The 20,128-nt window shown below is 37.2% G+C and overlaps 1 protein-coding gene across 6 annotated transcripts in view; it reads left to right on the top strand.

Moving 5' to 3' along the window:
- SPAG9 (sperm associated antigen 9) overlaps window positions 1–20,128 on the top strand; it is a 133,709-nt gene that overhangs the window by 89,960 nt on the left and 23,621 nt on the right. For all 6 annotated transcript variants that reach the window (XM_058704499.1, XM_058704501.1, XM_058704504.1 and 3 more), the window contains 9 exons: window positions 1,045–1,166; window positions 8,016–8,073; window positions 9,080–9,232; window positions 9,667–9,718; window positions 12,416–12,546; window positions 14,846–14,902; window positions 15,922–16,095; window positions 17,189–17,318; window positions 19,455–19,544. In XM_058704499.1, the coding sequence (XP_058560482.1) occupies window positions 1,045–1,166; window positions 8,016–8,073; window positions 9,080–9,232; window positions 9,667–9,718; window positions 12,416–12,546; window positions 14,846–14,902; window positions 15,922–16,095; window positions 17,189–17,318; window positions 19,455–19,544 (967 nt within the window). The remainder of the gene's footprint in view (window positions 1–1,044; window positions 1,167–8,015; window positions 8,074–9,079; window positions 9,233–9,666; window positions 9,719–12,415; window positions 12,547–14,845; window positions 14,903–15,921; window positions 16,096–17,188; window positions 17,319–19,454; window positions 19,545–20,128) is intronic.

Below are 20,128 nucleotides of genomic sequence, written 5' to 3'. Positions count from 1 at the left end.
ACGCGGGGCTCGAACTCACGGACCGCGAGATCGTGACCTGGCTGAAGTCGGACGCTTAACCGACTGCGCCACCCAGGCGCCCCAAAAGTCTTTAACTTTTATGTATATCCATAACTTACCTCTGTCCTGTTAATGATCAGTTAGGTCATTTCAATTTTAGCTACTATAGGAATGCTACTCTGATCATCCTTTTACATTTGTAATTTCCTTCTTATGACAGGGTTTTTTAATGATTTTTTTAGACATTGGCTTTTTGGGTCAGTGGGTATTTATATTATAAATTTTAATAGATTCTGTAATTTCCCTTAAAAAAAAAATAAAACAGCCATGCCAAGTTATATCCAGATAACATATAACACGGTAGTTAACATCATGCATTCTGAAACCTGACTGTCTAGGTTTGAATCCTGCCTCTTTCTCTCATTTGCTGGACAATCTTGGCAAGTTCCTAAATCTCTTTAGTTTCCTCTTCTATAAAATTGGGATGATAGCACCTCCTTTATAGAGTAGGTGCGAGGATTCAGTAAGGCATTCTTGGTAAGGCGCGTATACAGTGCCAGGTGCCACGCAGAACAGTGCTCTGTTGGCTGTCATTCTGTATTTTCATTCTGTATTTTCTTCCACAGTTCTTTTGTTTTGTTTTGTTATAAATGTTTATTTATTTATTTTGAGAGAGAGAGAGAATGCTGTTGTGGGGGGGGGGGCGTGGGGGGGGCGTACAGAGGGAGAGGGAGAATCCCAGGCAGACTCCATGCTATCAGCACAGAGCCCAGCGCGGGGCTTGATCCCACAACTGTGAGATCCCGAGCTGAAATTAAAGTCAGACGTTCAACCGACTGAGCCACCCAGGCACCCCTCTTCAGTCATTGTATCTGTGAAATTTGATGAGAATTTCTTAGGAAACCTTTCAGAAATCTTTTGAAATTATGTTTTGTATTAAATATAAATTTAATAGGCAATTACTTGCCTATTGTATTCATTTTACACTGTTGACAACGTCTTTGTAACATTTGTTGATTTGTTTGTGTTGTTTTTGTTGCATAGCACTCCCACCAAAGGCATAGAGAACAAAGCTTTTGATCGCAATACAGAATCTCTCTTTGAAGAACTGTCTTCAGCTGGCTCAGGCTTAATTGGAGATGTGGATGAAGGAGCGGATTTACTAGGTATGATAGCTTATCTGAAGAAGTATCATACTGTTTTAAAAATAGATTTTAAATGATTTAATTGAACATTACTTTAAAATGTCCTCAACAGTTCAGTAGCACACAGTGATTGCACTTTCAGGTAATTAATAGGAAAGTATTCTTTGAGATTATGAAAATTTTAAATGAAAGCATCTTTGCATGTGGATATCTCTCAAATTGAATTGCATTTAAATTTGTATTTTGAAATTCACATAGCACATTTTATTGAGTCTGTGCTATATTCCAAGAACAATATTACACATAAGGAGCACAGTGGGGGGTGTGTGTGTGTGTGTGTGTGTGTGTATGTATGTGTGTGTGTGTGTGTGTGTGTGTGTGTGTGTATGTGTATAGACTGATAGTTCCTGGCTTAAGTACATTTCTTTTCTTTTTTCTTTTTCTTTTTTTTTTTTTTTTAATATTTACTGATTTTGGGGAGAGTGCAGGTGGGGGAGGGGCAGCGAGAGGGGGCCAGAGGATCCAAATCAGGCTCTGTGCTGACAGCAGCAAGCCTGATGTGGTGCTCGAACTCAAAAACCGCGAGATCATGACCTGAGCTGAAGTCAGGTGCTCAACTGACAGCCACTCAGGTGCCCCTTAAGTAGATTTCTTTAAATTCTGTTGACTTTAATTAAGTAAGAATATATAATACTTGTTTTTTTTCTGAGATTTCACAGAATATTCTGTTTTAGCTTTATGGGATGTAATCAGTTTTGAGTTTGTGTTGTTGAAGAACACCTGGTTTGAAAAGAATACTGCATTTAGCTCTTCCAGTACTTGTCTGGTGACCTTTGCCAAATGGCTTATCCTCTCCCAATCTTAGTTTCTTAACTATGAAATGAAGGAACTGGATTCTTGTTCAAAGATTGAGCCAGCTGTGGCTCACTGACCCAAATCCAGCTCCTCTCCTGTGTGTATGAATCAAACTTTATTAGAACACAGCCACTATCATTTGTTTACTTATTATGTGTAGTTGCTTTGGACCCAACAGCAGTTCAGTAGTTGGTAACAGAGATCATATGGCTTACAAAGACAAAAGAGTCACCATCTGACCCTTTACATAAAGAATGTGTAGACTCCTGCTCTAGGTGATCTATAAAGTTTCTTTTAATGATAATTATGAGATTCTGACTTAATGTCAGTTAGCTTTGATGTACCCTTCTTATAATTTAAAACCTTACAGAAATTGAAAATCTTACAGTATTAAAAACCTATGCCTTTGGAATAGATACTGGTCTCTAAAAAAAGTTTTTGTATCTATTAGTGTAATTATAATAAAGACTATATAGTGTTCTCAAAAGGTGCTCTTTGTTAGTTCTTGTGAATATAGAATGGGATTGCTTGCATTAATTTGTGTTAAATTTATTTATTACCATTATGTCCTCAAAAGTTTGAAGTATTTTTTGAAGGAAATGTAAGTTGTGTCTAAATGGAGCTCACAGTCTATTTCACAAGGGAGATTGAAAGTTTATCATAAATAAAACTATTCTCAGTTAGTCATAGACTTCCACTGTTAAAGTCTAAGTAAAAGATTGGAAGCAGTTGAATGAGTTTGCATTTCTCAAGGAGGGCTAAAGATTAATTCTTAAGGAACACTCCATTTTTTAACATTTAAATTTACACTGTAACTTTATTTTTTTTTTTTAATTTTTTTTTTTTCAACGTTTTTTATTTATTTTTGGGACAGAGAGAGACAGAGCGTGAACGGGGGAGGGGCAGAGAGAGAGGGAGACACAGAATCGGAAACAGGCTCCAGGCTCCGAGCCATCAGCCCAGAGCCCGACGCGGGGCTCAAACTCGCGGACCGCGAGATCGTGACCTGGCTGAAGTCGGATGCTTAACCGACTGCGCCACCCAGGCGCCCCTACACTGTAACTTTAGTTAACATTTAATTATGCATAAAAAGTTCAGTTTAGGAAACTGAGTCCCTGGCAAAATTGAAGGGTATATGCAAAAAATGTTAGAAGAATTTTTAAGTGTTTATTATATACAGTAAGATTCACTCTTTATGGTGAATTTTTTGAGTTTTGACAAATGGGCACAATTTATAATCACCAGCAGAATCAATATACCCCCCAAAATTCTTTCATGCTGCTCTTTGTATTTAACCAGAGTGAAGCACTTTTTTTTTTTTTTTAAAGTTTATTCATTTATTTTGAGAGAGAGAGAAAGAGAGAAAATGAGGAAGCAGAGGAAGGGCAGAGAGAGAGGGAGAGAGGAACCCAAGCAGGCTCCATGCAGGCAGCGCAGAGTCTGATGCAGGGCTCCAACTCACTAACAGTGAGATCATGACTTGAGGTGAAATCAAGAGTCAGATGCTTAACCGACTGAGCCACCCAGGTGCCCCATGAATGAAGTGCTTTTTTAATGTATACTCTTTATTACTTCATAATCCAATATTGAATAATATAATTTTTGAGGTTGGTGGTTCCAAACTTTTTGTAAAGAGTTAAGAAGCCACATAGTATTTAGAGATAATTGTGGTCTTTTAAATCAGATGAAAGCTTCCACTCTTTAAGTCAGAAAATTAAGCATAATGAATAGGTTAACAGCAAAATCCTGATAACTCTGGTTTCCTTTCTACTTTGAAAATAAGAAATAGACTGTAAACTAGTGTCTTTTCCCTTTTTCAGATACCGATATATTTTTCTCTAGAATGTTCCAGATTAGAAGATTTTACTCTATTACCTTAAGTGTAGTGACTCATGCTTACATGAATACCTTGTGGTCAAAGATGGTAAATGAAATTTCCAAGTCATACATGTGTTCCCTGGCTTCTCTTCTGTACAATTGTGTGATAGCAACTGAAGTGTAATACTAAATGGAAGATAGTGAAACTAACAAAATTGTTTCCCAAAGTTCTTTAATTGACTTGGGTTGATAAATAAGTACATAGTCCATTTCTGTGATTCATTATTCATTTTCTTAATTACTATATTATTGTAGAACTCTTTTCTTGTTCAAGGATATAAATTTTCGCAATCATTATGCCTATACTCAGCATTTAGAGTATTTTTTTCTGATTTTAATTTAAAAGAGGCACCTCCCCTCACCCCCGTTTGTCCTTATCCTTTGACTTCATTTTCATCAGTTCTTTTTCTATTCACTTTAGTCATGTATTCTCTATGGCCACTTTCTAGAACTTGGAAATCATACATCCTACTCTTGGGATTTTCTTTCTCTTGTTATCTTCTATATTTTTAACTTTTCTGTCTTTACTTCTTCTATTCTCATTTAAGCATGTTCAGATCTTTTCCATTTAAAAATCAAAGTACTGCCCTCTTCTGACCCTATACCTTCAGCACCTTTCCACCCAATCGCTCACTTTCTTTGCATTTCTGCTTTATGCAGCAGTATCAGCGAGGTATCTCCCAGATGCTTGTGATACATCAGTGAACAAAGCGGACTTTTTGAATGTGTAGGTACTTTAAATTGGCAGGATCTCCCTTTTCCCACTCGCACCTCTTCTCCTTCAGTCTGTGTGGACATTCTTCCCTGCACTCTCCTTGCCTGAAACAGCCTTCTTCTTTGCTATATGCAGCGGTTCCTTCTGGTTCCATCTACATTCTTTCATATGACTTCTCAGGTAGCATTTGTCTTTAACACCATCTTTGCTGAATTTCTGTGATAACAGACTTTCCTGCATTCTTTCCTGCCTCTTTTCTTTTCCAGTCTTCTTTACAGGATCCTCTTCTCTCCCCACCTTTCAGATATCAGTGCCCCAGGCATGCTTCTTTGCGAAATCTTATTTGCTCTTGTTTCTTGGCTTTCATAGAAAAGTGCTCCACAGTTTTTATCTCCTTCTAAGATCTTTTTCTAGAGCCCCAGACTACTACTTCCAGGCAGCCCACAAGACACCTCTAAGATGATTTATAGGGCTTTACACTTGATGTGCCTAAAGCTCAGTTCATCATTCGTTGTCCTGTTCCTCAAGGCTATTCCTACCCCAGCGTGTACTGTCTCAGTGAATGAATGAGCTCAGTGTCCACTCAGTTCTCCATTCAGGAACTCTCCTGCTTCCTTGAGAACCAATCACCAAAGCTTGTTTACTCCCTTTCTTTAAAAAAAAAAAAAAAAAAAAAAAAAAAAAAAAAAAAAAAAAAAAAAAAAAAAAAAAAAAAAATCTATGTATCTATGTCTTTCTATATCCCCTTGCATATCCTCTTGTTGGAATTCTGCTTTGATCCCCTAGTTAAAGCTCCATTGTCCATGAAATGTATTCTCATGGACCTCACTTTCTTCGATGTGCCACACTTTGTTCTTTACTATAATTGTATACATACTCCTTTCCCTGGGGCTCTAAGCTCTGTATGGCCAAGACAACTCTGTCCTTTGCTCACTAGTGAGTCTTTAGCACACAGCACAGCAGTTTAGTGAATGGATTGCTACGTAGTTCTATTAGTTTTATTTCACCTCTAAATCTGTGATTCTTTCACCTTTTAGAATTAGAACTCCCTTTTGGGAGAATTTGTAAGAAAGCAGTGTACTTTTGGGAAAATGCATGTATAGGTAGACAAAATTGTGCATACTTTCTCAAGGGATTAACAGATCATTTGGAGGCCCAGCTATGGACGTAGCTTGAGGATTGGTACTAACATCCAAGGGAGACTTCTATGATTTACAAAACTGCCAGGCAGTTTGCTTGTTGTTTAATAGGTAAAGTTGGCAAATATGTTAGATCTACGTTTATGTTTGGTTGAAACCTTGAATAGAAGTGGGGCCACTTCAAGTTATGTTTTTCTTATAGTTAGGAGTTAGTTTTTATCAGTTCATTTCAAAGTGAAAATTTTGCACAATCCTATTGACCACATATTAAATTTATACACTAGATTTTGAGAGAACTCTTCCTGAGAATGTGTAAACTTTAGAAACTACATTATCATATGATTCCCATATGGTACATATTTCAAGATTTTTTCTTATTTATAATATTTACATTGTGTTCAGCTAATGGTTGGTTTCTCTACATCTTTTAAATTTTATTGTCTCCTTTCTCTCATTTTGAAACAAATGAGCATAGATCTTGCTTTCTGAAAACAATCTAATTGTGATTCTCATTCATTTTTCTCTTGGGCTGCTTACCCAGGGGAATATTCTGGTGTGTATGCTTTTAAATACTTTAATATTACTGCTTTTTAAGCTAGGTGTTCTTGGCTGCTATCCTCATGTAATGCTTTCTCATCATTTTTTTCTGCTCAACTATTTTTTTTTTTTTGCCTTCCATATATTTTCAGCTTTTATGCTTATCTCCCTACATGCTTGAGAGTTTATAGCAAACACAGTCATTACATAAGCTTTTTTCAACCAATCTAAACCCTATTTCTTCTGACTGTAAAGCTTTATTGGAAGTTAACATTAGTGTTTAAAGCACATATTTCAGCAGTATCTTGCCAAAATTCATTTTGGAATTGGAATCTGGAAACTTTTTTAGTTTGTCTTTATTTTCACTTTTTGAAGAATATATAGATGATTAAATAAGCTACTGTTTCTGACATTTAATTCTTCATGGTAGAAGTACCCTGATCTTTGAGAGTATTTGAGATCATTATAATAGACAAAATATGAGTTCCGTATATGTAAGCATTGAATTTTTAGCATTCCTAAGTTGGTTTTGTTTTAAATAATCTTTAAATCATTAGAAATACTACCTTTAAAAAAATTATTTAAAGAAAAAACAATTCCTTTTCCTTATGTAGTTTTCTTTAGAAATATTTCTTTAGGATATTTCCCTTCTGTTTTGCTGGGTTGTGTGAATATTACTTCTTCCGCTGAATGTGTATTTTCCAGCATTAGCTGGGTTAAGTGAGTGATGGGTCTTTTGTTTTGCTTTATTTTGCTTTTTTGATTTGGTAACTTTTTGAGATACATTCCCTAGTGTGTTGTTTTATTTCTTCAGTTTCTTATAATTAGCAAATTAAATAACTTTCTTCTCCCTAAAGATCATTGCATTGGATCTTGCATTGAATGCTCTGCCGACCTTACAGTCCTCGTTAAATTATTAAACAGGATTCTGTAAAGTAATAACTGAACATTATCATTTCAGAGGTGGCACTTTGAGGGAAACTTTATATTATTGATGTGGGGTTTTCATTCTAATCCGTTTTCATTGTGTAAAAGAATTGGTAAAACATATCAAAGAGCATCCTTATAAATGAAGGAAGTCATCTTAATTTCTGTCTTTTGCACATCATTATGCATTAAATCATAACACTGTGATTCCAGATGTATTTCATATCATGCATAAAACTTTACAGATTAATAATCTTTTTTCATGCTGTTTCTTACATAAAACATTTCTTGTTCTTTGTTTTTGCTTTACATGGAATGCATGGGCTTTAAGACCATAATTTCTTTGGTAAGGTTTCATCTGCATTGGGGTTCCGTCTTTCTTTGGCCTTGTTTCTGCCAGTTCTCTCTTAGTAAGACCGAATTTTTAGGCAAAAGCCTACAATATCAGCAGTGATTTGGAAATGATTTTTGATCTGTATTAATGCTTACTCTTTTTTTTTTCTCTAAGTACTGCTGCTTTTTAGAATATTTGGCAGAAAAGTCTTAATCATTTTGAAATACTATCTATGAGAAACAAAATATAGACTAACAGTTATAAAGAATTGGCTAACAAAATCTTTAGCTTTGTTTTGTGATTGATAATTATAATTTTATAACCTACACAAGTAGATATATCAAATGAAATTATAGACAAAATAAGGTTACTAAAGGACAGGTAAAATTTATAAATTAAAATTTGAGCCTATAGTTTACCATAATACAAGTTTATGTAATTTTTGATAATGTGTTTTGAGAGTTCTTATTTTATTGTTTTGGTAGGAATGGGTCGTGAAGTTGAGAATCTTATATTAGAAAATACACAACTGTTGGAAACCAAGTAAGTATATATCCAAAATTTTAACAAGAAGCACAAGATACTGAATTTTCTCATCTGAGTCAGTGACCCTTGTTCAAATGAACACAGCATGCAACTGCAGGCTCGCTACCCTATCTCGTTCCCCTTCTGAAATGGGTGATGGGACTTACTTTCACTGATGGATATGTTTTGTTTGCTCTGGTTTTTGCAGAAATGTTTTTCATCTCCTTTCCAGTCTACAAGTGTGCATGCCTTTCTCTTAACCTTGTGCATATGTCCTATGCTTTTTTTGCTCCTTCCCCTGGAATGCCTGTTTTCTTACCTTTTTCCTCTGGGGTGTCTTTATTTCTGCATACATGTTTCGATGTATACCCAGGCCACCTTTTCAGAGCTCTCCTCCATAATTGGAGGTTTTCAGGTATAATTTTGGGGGTCTCAGGCCCTCAGACATATTGGGCTCAGGCAGGTTCTGAGTCATGTGGCAAAGCAGACTGTGGCCCTTTGTTAATTTGCTGTGTCAGAGCATCTTTGGAACACCCAGGTATATCCAAAATAGAATGCAGTTAGAGGCACTATACCTACCTGTACCCAAAAGATCTATATGTTAGATTTTTTTCCAGTTTTTTTTTCTTTAGACTTTTTTTCCTCATCAATTATTAAAGGTAAATTCAAGGATAAACCTTACTTAATTGATTAGGTAATATTTTTTTTCAGAACTTAACAACAGTACACGTATGGATGATGCCATTTTGTAAAAATTTAATCTTAGTTAATTCTGTCATTTTCATTAGTTGGTGATCTGCCTTGCTTTATCCGTGTATTCTTCGATAAGTGAGAAGAGTAAAAACTTAGATGGTTGCTCTTTTTTTTTTTAATCTTTATTTACAAATGGCACCACATGGAATATCTCTAAAGTATTCAATTATTCAGCTTTGGTTGTATAATTACTTGAGTCTGTAAGAGAATAAGCTGAAAGACAGCAAGAGTATTTATTTCTAATGATACGCTGGAAATATGTGTTTCTTAGAAATGCTCTGAATGTAGTGAAGAATGATTTGATAGCAAAGGTGGATGAGCTGACCTGTGAGAAAGATGTGCTGCAAGGGGAGCTGGAGGCTGTGAAACAGGCCAAACTGAAGCTGGAGGAAAAGAACAAGGAGCTGGAGGAAGAGCTTAGGAAGTAAGTTTTCTCTGGAATCTTCTGACCCCACCTGTCTTTGCCGGTGTACCACAGAGGGGCCCAGGCGTCACCCCGAGACGGGTACCAGCTGCCTGGGAAAAGGCAGCTGTGCCGTGAGCCTGCCCCTCCTCTCACCCCGTGGTACCACGATCACATTCTGGGTCTGTCATGATGTGAAAAAAGTTAGTAGAACCATTCTAAAATTTGCTAGTAAGGAAATTAGCAATAGTCATTATTTTCCTTCACCCCGCTTTCTTCGACACCAGTTTTTTCCCTGAGAACAGTGCTACATCAGTGTTGCCCTAAGTGAAAGCAGCTAAGTACTCCGGAAAGAGACAGATAATCACTTAGTGTTGATTAACATTTGTGACCTACTCTTTTAGTCCTTGAAAAGATGAGTGCAACTCAAATAACATGTTCCGTTTTTCCCCTAGAGCTCGCGCAGAAGCTGAAGATGCACGACAAAAAGCAAAAGACGATGATGATGTAGGTTTACAATCTTGGACTGTTTTTCTTACCACATTTTGGTATTTCAAGAAAATCTTGTTAATCTTTAGATATAGCATTATAAAAAGAAAGTCGGGGGGCATCTGGGTGGCTCAGTCGGTTAAGCGCCCGACTCAGTTCAGCTCAGGTCATAATCTCACGGTTTGTCGGATCGAGCCCCCCATCTGGCTTAGCGCTGACAGCATGGAGCCTGCTTGGGATCTTCCCTCTCCCTCTCTCTCTGCCCCTCCCCTGCTGGCTTGTACCTGCGTGTGCATGCTCTCTCTCAAAATAAATAAAAGTAAACTTGAAAAGAAAAGAGATGGTCTGTTTGTGGTCTTGCATAGGATAGCTCGTGTTCCCACATGGTATCCAGGTGCTGAGCTTTCTGGCGACCTGTGGTGTGCTTATTTTTTCCTGTGGCTCTGTGCCTTGACCTGCATTTGCATGTTCAAGCTCAAGGACGGACCAGTCGAAACATTTTGGGATTTATTATTGTTTGTTTTGTCTCAAATTTTGAATTTGAAATATGAAAGCTTAATAATAAAAGTTGTTTAATAGTATTAAACAAAAAGATGAGCTCTAGAACTTTAATAGGAGTCAGTCAGCTTATATTGTTTTCAACATACGCAAATTCAAAAGACTGAATATGAGTTTCTTGCCAGTATAATTAGCATACTAGTAATTCTTCTGGCTTCTAGATTATTATTCCTATAACAGGTGTCTGCTGGTCAAGCATCAGCCTTGAGATATGTGGGTGCCCTGTAGAAGATGCTTAATTGATGCCCCTTTAGTCTCACTTTTTGTTTAAAAACTTTTTTTTCTTTTTTTTTTTCTTTTCTGAGAGACAGAGAGGGGCAGAGGGAAAGGGAGAGAGAATCTTAAGCAGGCCCCATGCCCAGTGCAAAGCCCGATGCGGGGCTTTTCTCACAACCCCGTGAGATCATGACCTGAGCCAAAACCAAGAGTTGGACACTTAACCAACTGAACTACACAGGTGCCCCTAATATGTAATACTTGATACATACCAAAAATATACATAACACATGTAAGTTACAAAACATAATAAATTAACATAAGGACCCCACCGCCTAACCTAAGAACTAGAACATTATCAAACAGTGAAGATACCCTATGCAACCCCCTTCCAGAGGAGACCACTGTCCTATATTTATCATTTTCTTACCTTTGGAAAAAAAAAAAAAAAAGAATTTTATCAGGGCACCTTCCTGGTTCAGTCAGTAGAGTGTGTGATTCTTGATCTCAGGGTCATGAGTTCAAGCCCCCCATGTTGGGCGTAGTAGAACTAACATAAAAATATATTTAAAAAAATTTTTTTTTATCATACATATATGTATCACTACAAAAGATGGTTCAATTTTCATTGTTTTTTATTTCATAGTTGAAGATTTACTTGTTATTTATTTTGAGAGAGAAAGAGTGTGCACGAACACAGGGGAAGAGCGGGGCGGGGCGGTAGAGAATCCCAAGCAGGTTCCTTGCTGTCAGAGTGGAGCCTGATATGGGGCTTGAGCTCACAAACCGTGAAATCATGACCTGAGCCGAAACCAAGAATCAGATGGCTAACCAAATGAGCCACCCAGGTGCCCTAAGATTTACTTCTTTTGCTCAGTATTATGTTTTTGAGATCACTTGTGTTACTGTATAATGCTGTAAGTTTTGCATGTTCACTGCTTTATATATATCCCATTGTATGAATATATTACAATTTTAAGTATCTGCTTTCCTATTAATGTATATTTAGGTGATTTTCAGCTTTTTACAACACCACAAACAATGTTGTTGTGAACAGTCTAGTACAAGTCTTCTGCGAGGGTAGATAACCTTGTAGTGTGGTTACCATGTTGCAGATTCGAAGTCCTTTCATCATCTGCTGTTTGACTTCTGTTTAAAGGAGAGGACAAAGTAGGAGACTCCTGAGTGCTAAGCTCAGCCTCTTTCTTCACTTTTCCACTCTTTCCGTTTTGATCCCCAATGTGTGTACTCTGCTCAGCAAAACAGAAACCCTGCAGTTAAACCAACTTTCCTCCCCAGAAGAGCATTTAGGAATTACAGTAGAAGGAAGTTGACTTGAGCATGCCTTCTTGGGTCTTAACCACAGTCACATCCTTTCCTGACTTTAAGAAGAATTCTAGTTAATACACTTGTTGTATTTCTGTTGGTGCTTTAGTGACTCTTAGAGTTGGGCACCTCGGTAATCTAACTAAGCTGTAAGCTTACTGTCTGTGCTAGCCTTGGATATGTATATGATGAGTAGTCTGAGGTAAATGAACCCCTTTCAGAACTAAATTGTAAAAATTGCTGAATAATTAGCATTTGTTGTAGAACATCAACTGAAAATAATGTTATTAGAGGAACATTTCCAGGCGAGCTTGTTAAGTCTATATAGATATATTTTGTTAATCTTTTTTGGTTGTAGTTCAAAATCTACACTGTTCTTTGTATTTTCCTTACGGTATATTCAAATATCTCTATTTTCAGAAATTAAATTGTATACCTTTCTTTATCATAGGTAATTATTTAAATCTCTCTATTGATTTTATTTTTAGAAGATTATTTCTCTTTAAATGATCCAGTAGATTAGAAATTAAGAAATGTTTCAAAGCTTTAAGTTTAACATAACACCAAAACAGACATAGGCTCCCAGAGTGATCTGCAGTGTTCTTTTCGTTACAGAGTGATATTCCCACAGCCCAGAGGAAGCGGTTTACTAGAGTAGAAATGGCCCGTGTTCTAATGGAGAGAAACCAGTATAAAGAGAGATTGATGGAGCTTCAGGAAGCTGTTCGATGGACAGAAATGATTCGGTGAGAAGTGCCTCTTGCTGTTTTTCTAGTATTGTTTCCTAGGTTTGAACATTCCTTCACTCAGAACTAGAGTCTTGCCTTGGGGATCCAAACCTCTTACTCTGTTTACTAGGAGATACCTTTTTTTTTTTTTTTTAAACTTGGATTTTTACAGAAGTTTACTTATTTTGAGAGAGAGAGAGAGAGAGAGATCGCGCAGCCACAAGTGCGCAAACGTGGGAGGGAGGGAGGGAGGGAGAGAGAGAGAGAGAGGATCCCAAGCAGGGTCCCACGCTGTCAGATCATGACCTGAGCCAAAACCAAGATGCTTAACCTACTGTGCCACCCAGGCACCCCACTAGGAGATACTTTCTAAAGTAACACTAGGAATTAGGAACAGAATGTGATCAAAGTGGGTGCCTTTTGAACAAAGGGCCCTTGGCAAATGTTCCTATGACCTCTAAAAGGTAATTGTTATTACTTATGAATGATGGTCATTTTTCAAAAGAATATAGAAATTGACACTACTTTTGCAATAATGTCAGGAAAAGATAAACATTTCTTGTGCCAAACAGGAAACTAAGTCATTTTTCTCAGTGTCTTTCTGTAAAATACTCTTGTTTGGTTTTCCCTCCTTTCTGACTATTCATGCAAAATGTACCTTCTGTTGACATCTTTGTTGGTTGGATCTTAGATCACACCTAGTGCTGCCATCTTATGGTCATACTTAGTAACAGTGTTCCTTACTTAAATTTTTTTTTTTTTTTTTTAACATTTATTCATTTTTTTGAGAAACCGACAGACTACAAGCAGCAGAGAGGCAGAGAGAAGGAGAACACAGAATCCAAAGCAGGTTTCAGGCTCCAAACTGTCAGCACAGAACCTGATGCGGGGCTCAAACTCACGAGCTGTGAGATCATGACCTGAGCCGAAGTTGGACACTTAACCAACTGAGCCACTCAGGCACTCCGCCCATATTTTTGAGTTTAGATTCCCATGTCAGATTTACCAATAACAGTACATATACACCAATACACCATATTAAAGTTTATAAGCATATTTTTTAACCTCCAACTTTTACTTGTTTGTGATTACATTATTTAACAGTTTATACATCTTTTACCAATGTCGTACTAGAATGAAAGTACTTTGTATAGCACATTGACAATTTGCTAAAATTGTAATTGCTTATAGCTGCTAACAAGGAAGGAGATCAGAATTTGATCTTCATTAATTGGTCAAAGAAACTGATGTACTAATAAGAAGCTTGTTCTTAACTCTCACATTTAATGGATATTAAATAAATAATGGATAAATATTTTAAAAATTGAGGTATATAGACAGGTTCTACTTTTCATGGCTATTTTTTTTTTCATTTTTTTAAATGTTTATTTATTTTTGACACAGAGAGGGAGAGACAGAGTGCAAATGGGGAGGGGCAGAGACACACACACACACACACACACACACACACACAGAATCAGAAGCAGGCTCCAGGCTCTGAGCTGTCAGCACAGAGCCCGACATGGGGCTCGAACCCACGAACTGTGAGATCATGACCTGAGCCGAAGTCGGACACTTAACCAACTGAGCCACCCATGCGCCCCATCATTGCTATTTTTAATTCTAACAGCCATGTGGTGTTCCACAAAAGAAATGGTAGCTCACTTTTAACTTTTTCATTGAATTAAAAGATGTTTTAAATTCAGTCCTTTAAAAAACCGTGAAAACTGAACTCTGATAGTGAAAGCGGAATCCTTACCACCTTACTAAATTGGTATGGAGTGCCAAAATTTCTGAAATTTTCTTGGACTACCAGTTTATCCCCATCTCTGGTGATCTTTTCAGTAATGGGAAAGTTTTAGTCCTGTGAAAAATGACACATCAGAACAGTAAAGTTACAGGTTATTTTATGAGAACTTAGAGCATGAGATGATAGAGACCTTTATGTAAAGATAAGGATTTAGTATTTATAAGACAGTATTTTGACATAAGGGAGAATTGGAGGATATCTCTTCAATAAAAAATTTTAATATTAACATTCAGGCATGTTAGCTGCCTGTTTAGCACAGATAACAGTCTTGTCTGTTAGCAGACTGAACTCTTGATGAAGGCATGGTGTTTTATTTATCTTAGTTGTATTAGCCTTTACAGGTTGACTGACAGTTGATAGGTCAAAGCAACTACTTACTGAATTTAATTGCTGATTCTCCTTTGTGTATTTCATGAACTTCTTGGGTCCTCTGTTCTTCAGATAGAAAGCTAGAACACCTAACTGATAAAACATTTTTTCTTTCTTTGTTTTTCTTTTCAAATGTAGTGCATCAAGAGAAAATCCAGCCATGCAGGAAAAAAAAAGGTCAAGCATTTGGCAGTTGTAAGTATCTAAAAACACATAAAGATATCAGAGGGCACTTTGAAACAAGAAGATTACAGTCAGAATTTTTTTAAGTGTGATTTTATGTCTTCTTTCTTTTTAAAATTTGGAGTATATGGCTAAACTGTACTTCTTCTTTTTAATATGTAGCATGCCAGCTCGGTAAGGCTATTCTTGAGGACAAAACATATGCTATCGTAAGCTGCATCATGTTGGTTGTGCATTTGGTGGAATCTTCTGCTAAATTAAATAAAAACTATTGGAAATTATTCATAGAGTTGATAATTACCTGGATCCTCAGTGAATAAGTTAACATGGATTCGCTGGTTCTGTGATTGTATGGAACTTGACAAAGTAAAGCTTAGAAATTTAGTGTCTGTAGGTTTGAGAAGTGTGTATATTTGTGTGTTTTGGACTTGAATTATGTTCCTGCCAGAAGTACTGTGCATTTACTATGCTTAAAACATCCATTTTTTGGTGAATCTGCTATTTATTGGAAGTGTTCATTCTTTTCAGTGGATGTGAAGGTAGATCTATGATTTGAGCTTAATAGAAATATGTAGAAGATGTTAAAATGGCAATATGTGTTCCAGTGCTTTCTTACTATTTTTAGAATTGGCAAACTAAGCTTCCGTTCAAATCTTGCAGCCATAACCTTGCTATTTAACCACTACTCACCGAGTAGGAGCTAGGAACCATTTTACTTTATTTCTTTATTACAGGAAGTTCCCTGTACTTAAGACTTTCTTCCTTTCATTATGTGAATTGCTAATTGAAGAACAAGGGTCTGCCATTTTAAGCAATAGTTTCTCTTTACTGAATGTGTGAGTTTGGCTGTGAGTGAGTTAATTGCTAAGTAGTATATGACTACAAAAATCTTTCTGCCAGTTTCTAACTCATTGCCTTGTAAAAGCATTCTAACTTGTGGAAAGTTATGGATTGTTTCTCACAGTGCATGTAATAAGGCTCTTACTGTCTCTCACTCACTCACTCTCTCTCACTCTCACTTTTTTCTTTAGTTTCAGCCGACTTTTTAGCTCCTCAAGTAATACCGCTAAGAAACCTGAACCACCTGTTAATTTGAAGTACAATGCACCCACCTCTCATGTTACTCCTTCCGTCAAGAAAAGAAGCAGCACCTTATCTCAGCTCCCTGGGGATAAGTCCAAAGCCTTTGATTTCCTTAGCGAAGAGTAAGTATTTTCCAGACTTGTGCTTATGCTCTAAAAATAAGTTAACAGTTAAGATATTCTTGCCGCTTATCAGATCATCTATAAGGTTCACAATAAGTCTATAAAGAAACCATTTTTGTATTGTGGCTGCGTACCTTTAAGTAAATTACTTGTAGTCAATATCTTTTATGAAAATTGCATGTCAGGGCTTTCATAAACAGAGAATTGCTTTAAAATGTCTCCTTGGTGCTGGTATAACAACACTGACAAATATCAGTGGAGTTAAAGGCCTATATGAGCCTATATCCCGGATGTTTGAACATTTCCTTTGGTGTCACAAGTAGCTGAATTTCTCTCCTGACTCTACTACTCCTTAGGTCCATGACCTTGGACAAGCTAACCTCTCCGAGCCCCAGTGTCCCTGCCTGTAAAATGAGTATGATAACCTGGCTCAGGGACACTAGGGTTAAATTATATAGTGCTTTATATATAAAGTGTCTGGCACACAGACTGGTTAACTACCACCTACACAGCAAATCACCTCACAAAAAGTTAAATAGCCCAAAGAAAGACCACTTATTTTCAGGATAGTTTTCTTTGATATTTCACTCCATCGTTCACAAGCTTATCCAGTCACTTTGCACTTTTGTCTTCGGAAACAAATTGATGGGGCCCAGAAACGAGCCTTTTATTATCTTCCTAAGACCATATTGATTTATTGATCTTCAGTCACTTCTAGTACATTCCCAGGCATTAGAAAATTCTCAATAAATGTTTGTTGAATGAACAAAACAGGGAGGAACTAAAGATATTTAAGAATTTTTCCCTTTCATATGGCCAAAATCTGAAACCTGATAGAAATCTGACGGCTGATGTTTAAACATAATAAAACAGACTGCTTGCTAATCTGTTAAAGCTTGAACGCTGTACCCTCCGCAAAACTTTAAACAGACCAGCTTTAGGATAATACTTCTTAAGGCAAAAGTCTGAAGTAAACTCTTCTGAAATTATGTAATTTTTTGGTTGTTATTTTTGCTCTCTTAGTGGGAAGGGGGAGAGACGCTGTTGTTATTATATCCCCGTAATTAAAAAGGGATATCTCTTTTCCTTTTAGAACTGAAGCTAGTTTAGCCTCACGCAGAGAACAGAAGAGAGAACAGTATCGCCAGGTAAAGGCACACGTCCAGAAGGAAGATGGCAGAGTGCAGGCTTTTGGCTGGAGTCTGCCTCAAAAGTACAAACAGGTAACATGTGAACACGGTAAGAGCCTCTAGTGGAAATGCAGGGGGAGAGGAGTGTCCCTGGGCACGAAGCAGCTGACCTACAGGTCTCAAAACCTGCTCATTTCAAGTTCATTGATTTGGCACGCATTTAGAGAAGGGTTCAGGGTAGTGGTTCTCAGGCTGTTTTCTGGAGCCCCAGAGCCCAAAAGAAGCGCCTGAGTCGGTGAGGAGGGAGAGGGTCAACAGGAGGTTTCTCAAGTGTGTGGGACGTGAGGTAGCCTGCTGGTTTGTTTCTTGTGTTTTTGTTTTGTTCTGTTTTTAGTGAAGTATGGTCGACATAGAGCATTATATTAGTTTCAGGTACACAACATAATAATTTGATATTTTTGTATATTTTGCAATGACCACCACAATAAGTCTAGTTAATAGTTAACATCCATCACTGAACGTGGTTTCAGATTTTTTTTCTTGCAGTGAGAACTTTAAAGATTCCTCTCTTAGCAACTTTAAATGTGCAATACAGTATTATTAATTATAGTTGTCGTGCTGTACATTACATCCCCATGACTTATTTTATAACTGGGAGTTTGCACTTTTTGACCGCCTTTACGAACCACTTCACCTACTTCTCGCCCTGCCTCTAGCAGCCACCGGTTTATTCTCTGTATTTGAGCTTTGTATGTTTGTTTAAGATTCCACATATGAGTGAGATCATATGGTATTTGTCTTTCTCTGTCTGAATTTATTTCACTTACCATAATGCCCTTAAGTTCCGTCCATGTTGTCACGAATGGCAAGATACCATTATGGCTGGATAATATTCCATTGTATTTGTATATCGTATTTCCTTTCTATGTTCTTTCATCGATGGACACTGAGGTGGTTTCCATGTCTTGGCTGCTGTAAATAATGCTGCAGTGAACATAGAGATCCATATATCTTTTCAAGTTAATGTTCTTGTTTTCTCCAGATAAATACCCAGAAGTGGAATTACTGCATTGTATGGTAGTTCTATTTTTAATTTTTTTTGTAAGTAATCTTTGTGCCCAACGCAGGGCTTAAACTCACGACCCCGAGATCAAGAGTCACGTACTCTACTGGCTGAGCCAGCCAGGCACCCCTATTGTTAATTTTTTGAGGAACCTCCATCCTATTTTCCACGGTGGCTACACCAATTTACATTCCCACCTACAGAGGCACAAGGGTTCCCCTTTCTCCACATCCTTGCCAACACTTGTTATTTCTTGTCTTTTTGATAATAGCAATTGTGGTGTGAAGTGATATCTCACTGTGGTTTTGATTTGCATTTCCCTGGTGATTAATGATGCTGAACATCTTTTCATGTACCTGTTAGCTGTCTGTATGTCTTCTTTGGAAAAATGTTTATTCAGATCATCTGCCCATTTTTTAATCCAATTTGGGCGGGGAGCTATTGAGTTTAATGAGTATCCTGCCCTATTTCAGTATTTGAAGATTTCATTTTTTAAAAAAACACATCTATGGGGCGCCTGGGTGGCGCAGTCGGTTAAGCGTCCGACTTCAGCCAGGTCACGATCTCGCGGTCCGTGAGTTCGAGCCCCGCGTCAGGCTCTGGGCTGATGGCTCGGAGCCTGGAGCCTGTTTCCGATTCTGTGTCTCCCTCTCTCTCTGACCCTCCCCCGTTCATGCTCTGTCTCTCTCTGTCCCAAAAATAAATAAAAAACGTTGAAAAATAAATAAATAAATAAATAAATAAATAAACACATCTATTTTTTAGAAGTTTTAAGAAACCATTGTCATGGAGCCTTTCAGACTATTGATGTAAAACTCAGTTCACTTCTACAGGAACTTGTCTGCTTCCATATTTCCTCCGCTCAAAGACTCAGCACATGTGTACACATGCACACACATACATGCTCCTGAACGCACATACGCACGAACATGTTCATGAATTAGTGTATCTCTTATGAGCTCCCATAGTATCTTGTTTATTGTTTCTAATTGCCACTTGATGACTTTCTGCTTATTTTTCAAATAAGAATAACAAAATTAACTTGAACTTGATTTCAAAGAATAAATATGTACTACCAGGGCTTGCTCATGGCCCAGTGGTTCTGTGAATTCACTTTTGATGAGGCTTACCAATGTGTCTTTTTCTCTCCTCTTCCTAATTATTAGGTAACCAATGGCCAAGGGGAAAATAAGATGAAAAATCTACCTGTGCCTGTCTATCTCAGACCCCTAGATGAAAAAGATACATCCATGAAGGTAGATTAATTTTGGAGTTAAAGAAAATATTTCTTAAGCTCTGGGTGGATTTTTTCCCCCTAAAACCAAGAAAGTTTAAATTCTACTTCTGTGAGTGACGTTATTGTTTCTTTTGTAGTTTTAAACTGGGATACTTTGAATATTAAAGACCTGTATTCATGGGGCGCCTGTCTGATTCAGTTAGTAGAGCATGAGATTCTTAATCTCAGGGTATTGAGTTCAAGCCCCATGTTGGGGAGTACCCAGTGGGAGTAAACCCCACTTAAAAGGAAGGAAGGAAGGAAGGAAGGAAGGAAGGAAGGAAGGAAGGAAAGAAGGAAAGAAAGAAAGAAAGAAAGAAAGAAAGAAAGAAAGAAAGAAAGAAAGAAAGAAAGAAAGAAAGGGAAAGGGGAGGGAGGGAGGGAGGAAGGAAGGAAAGAAAGAAGGGAAAAAGGAAAGGAAAAGGAAAGGGAAAGGAAGAAAGAAAGAAACAAGAAGACCTCTATTCCTAATCATTAGATTGTTAAAGACATGTGAAATATTCTCAACATTTTTAGAGACAAAATAGATGTAATACCTTTTCTTCTTCTTCTTAAACCCAAAAA

Source organism: Neofelis nebulosa, chromosome 16 (assembly GCF_028018385.1).
Source record: "Neofelis nebulosa isolate mNeoNeb1 chromosome 16, mNeoNeb1.pri, whole genome shotgun sequence".
In the NCBI taxonomy this organism is placed as follows: domain Eukaryota; kingdom Metazoa; phylum Chordata; class Mammalia; order Carnivora; family Felidae; genus Neofelis; species Neofelis nebulosa.
The sequence above is the reverse complement of the archived record's forward strand: the minus strand, read 5'-3'. Positions and strand labels throughout refer to the sequence as shown.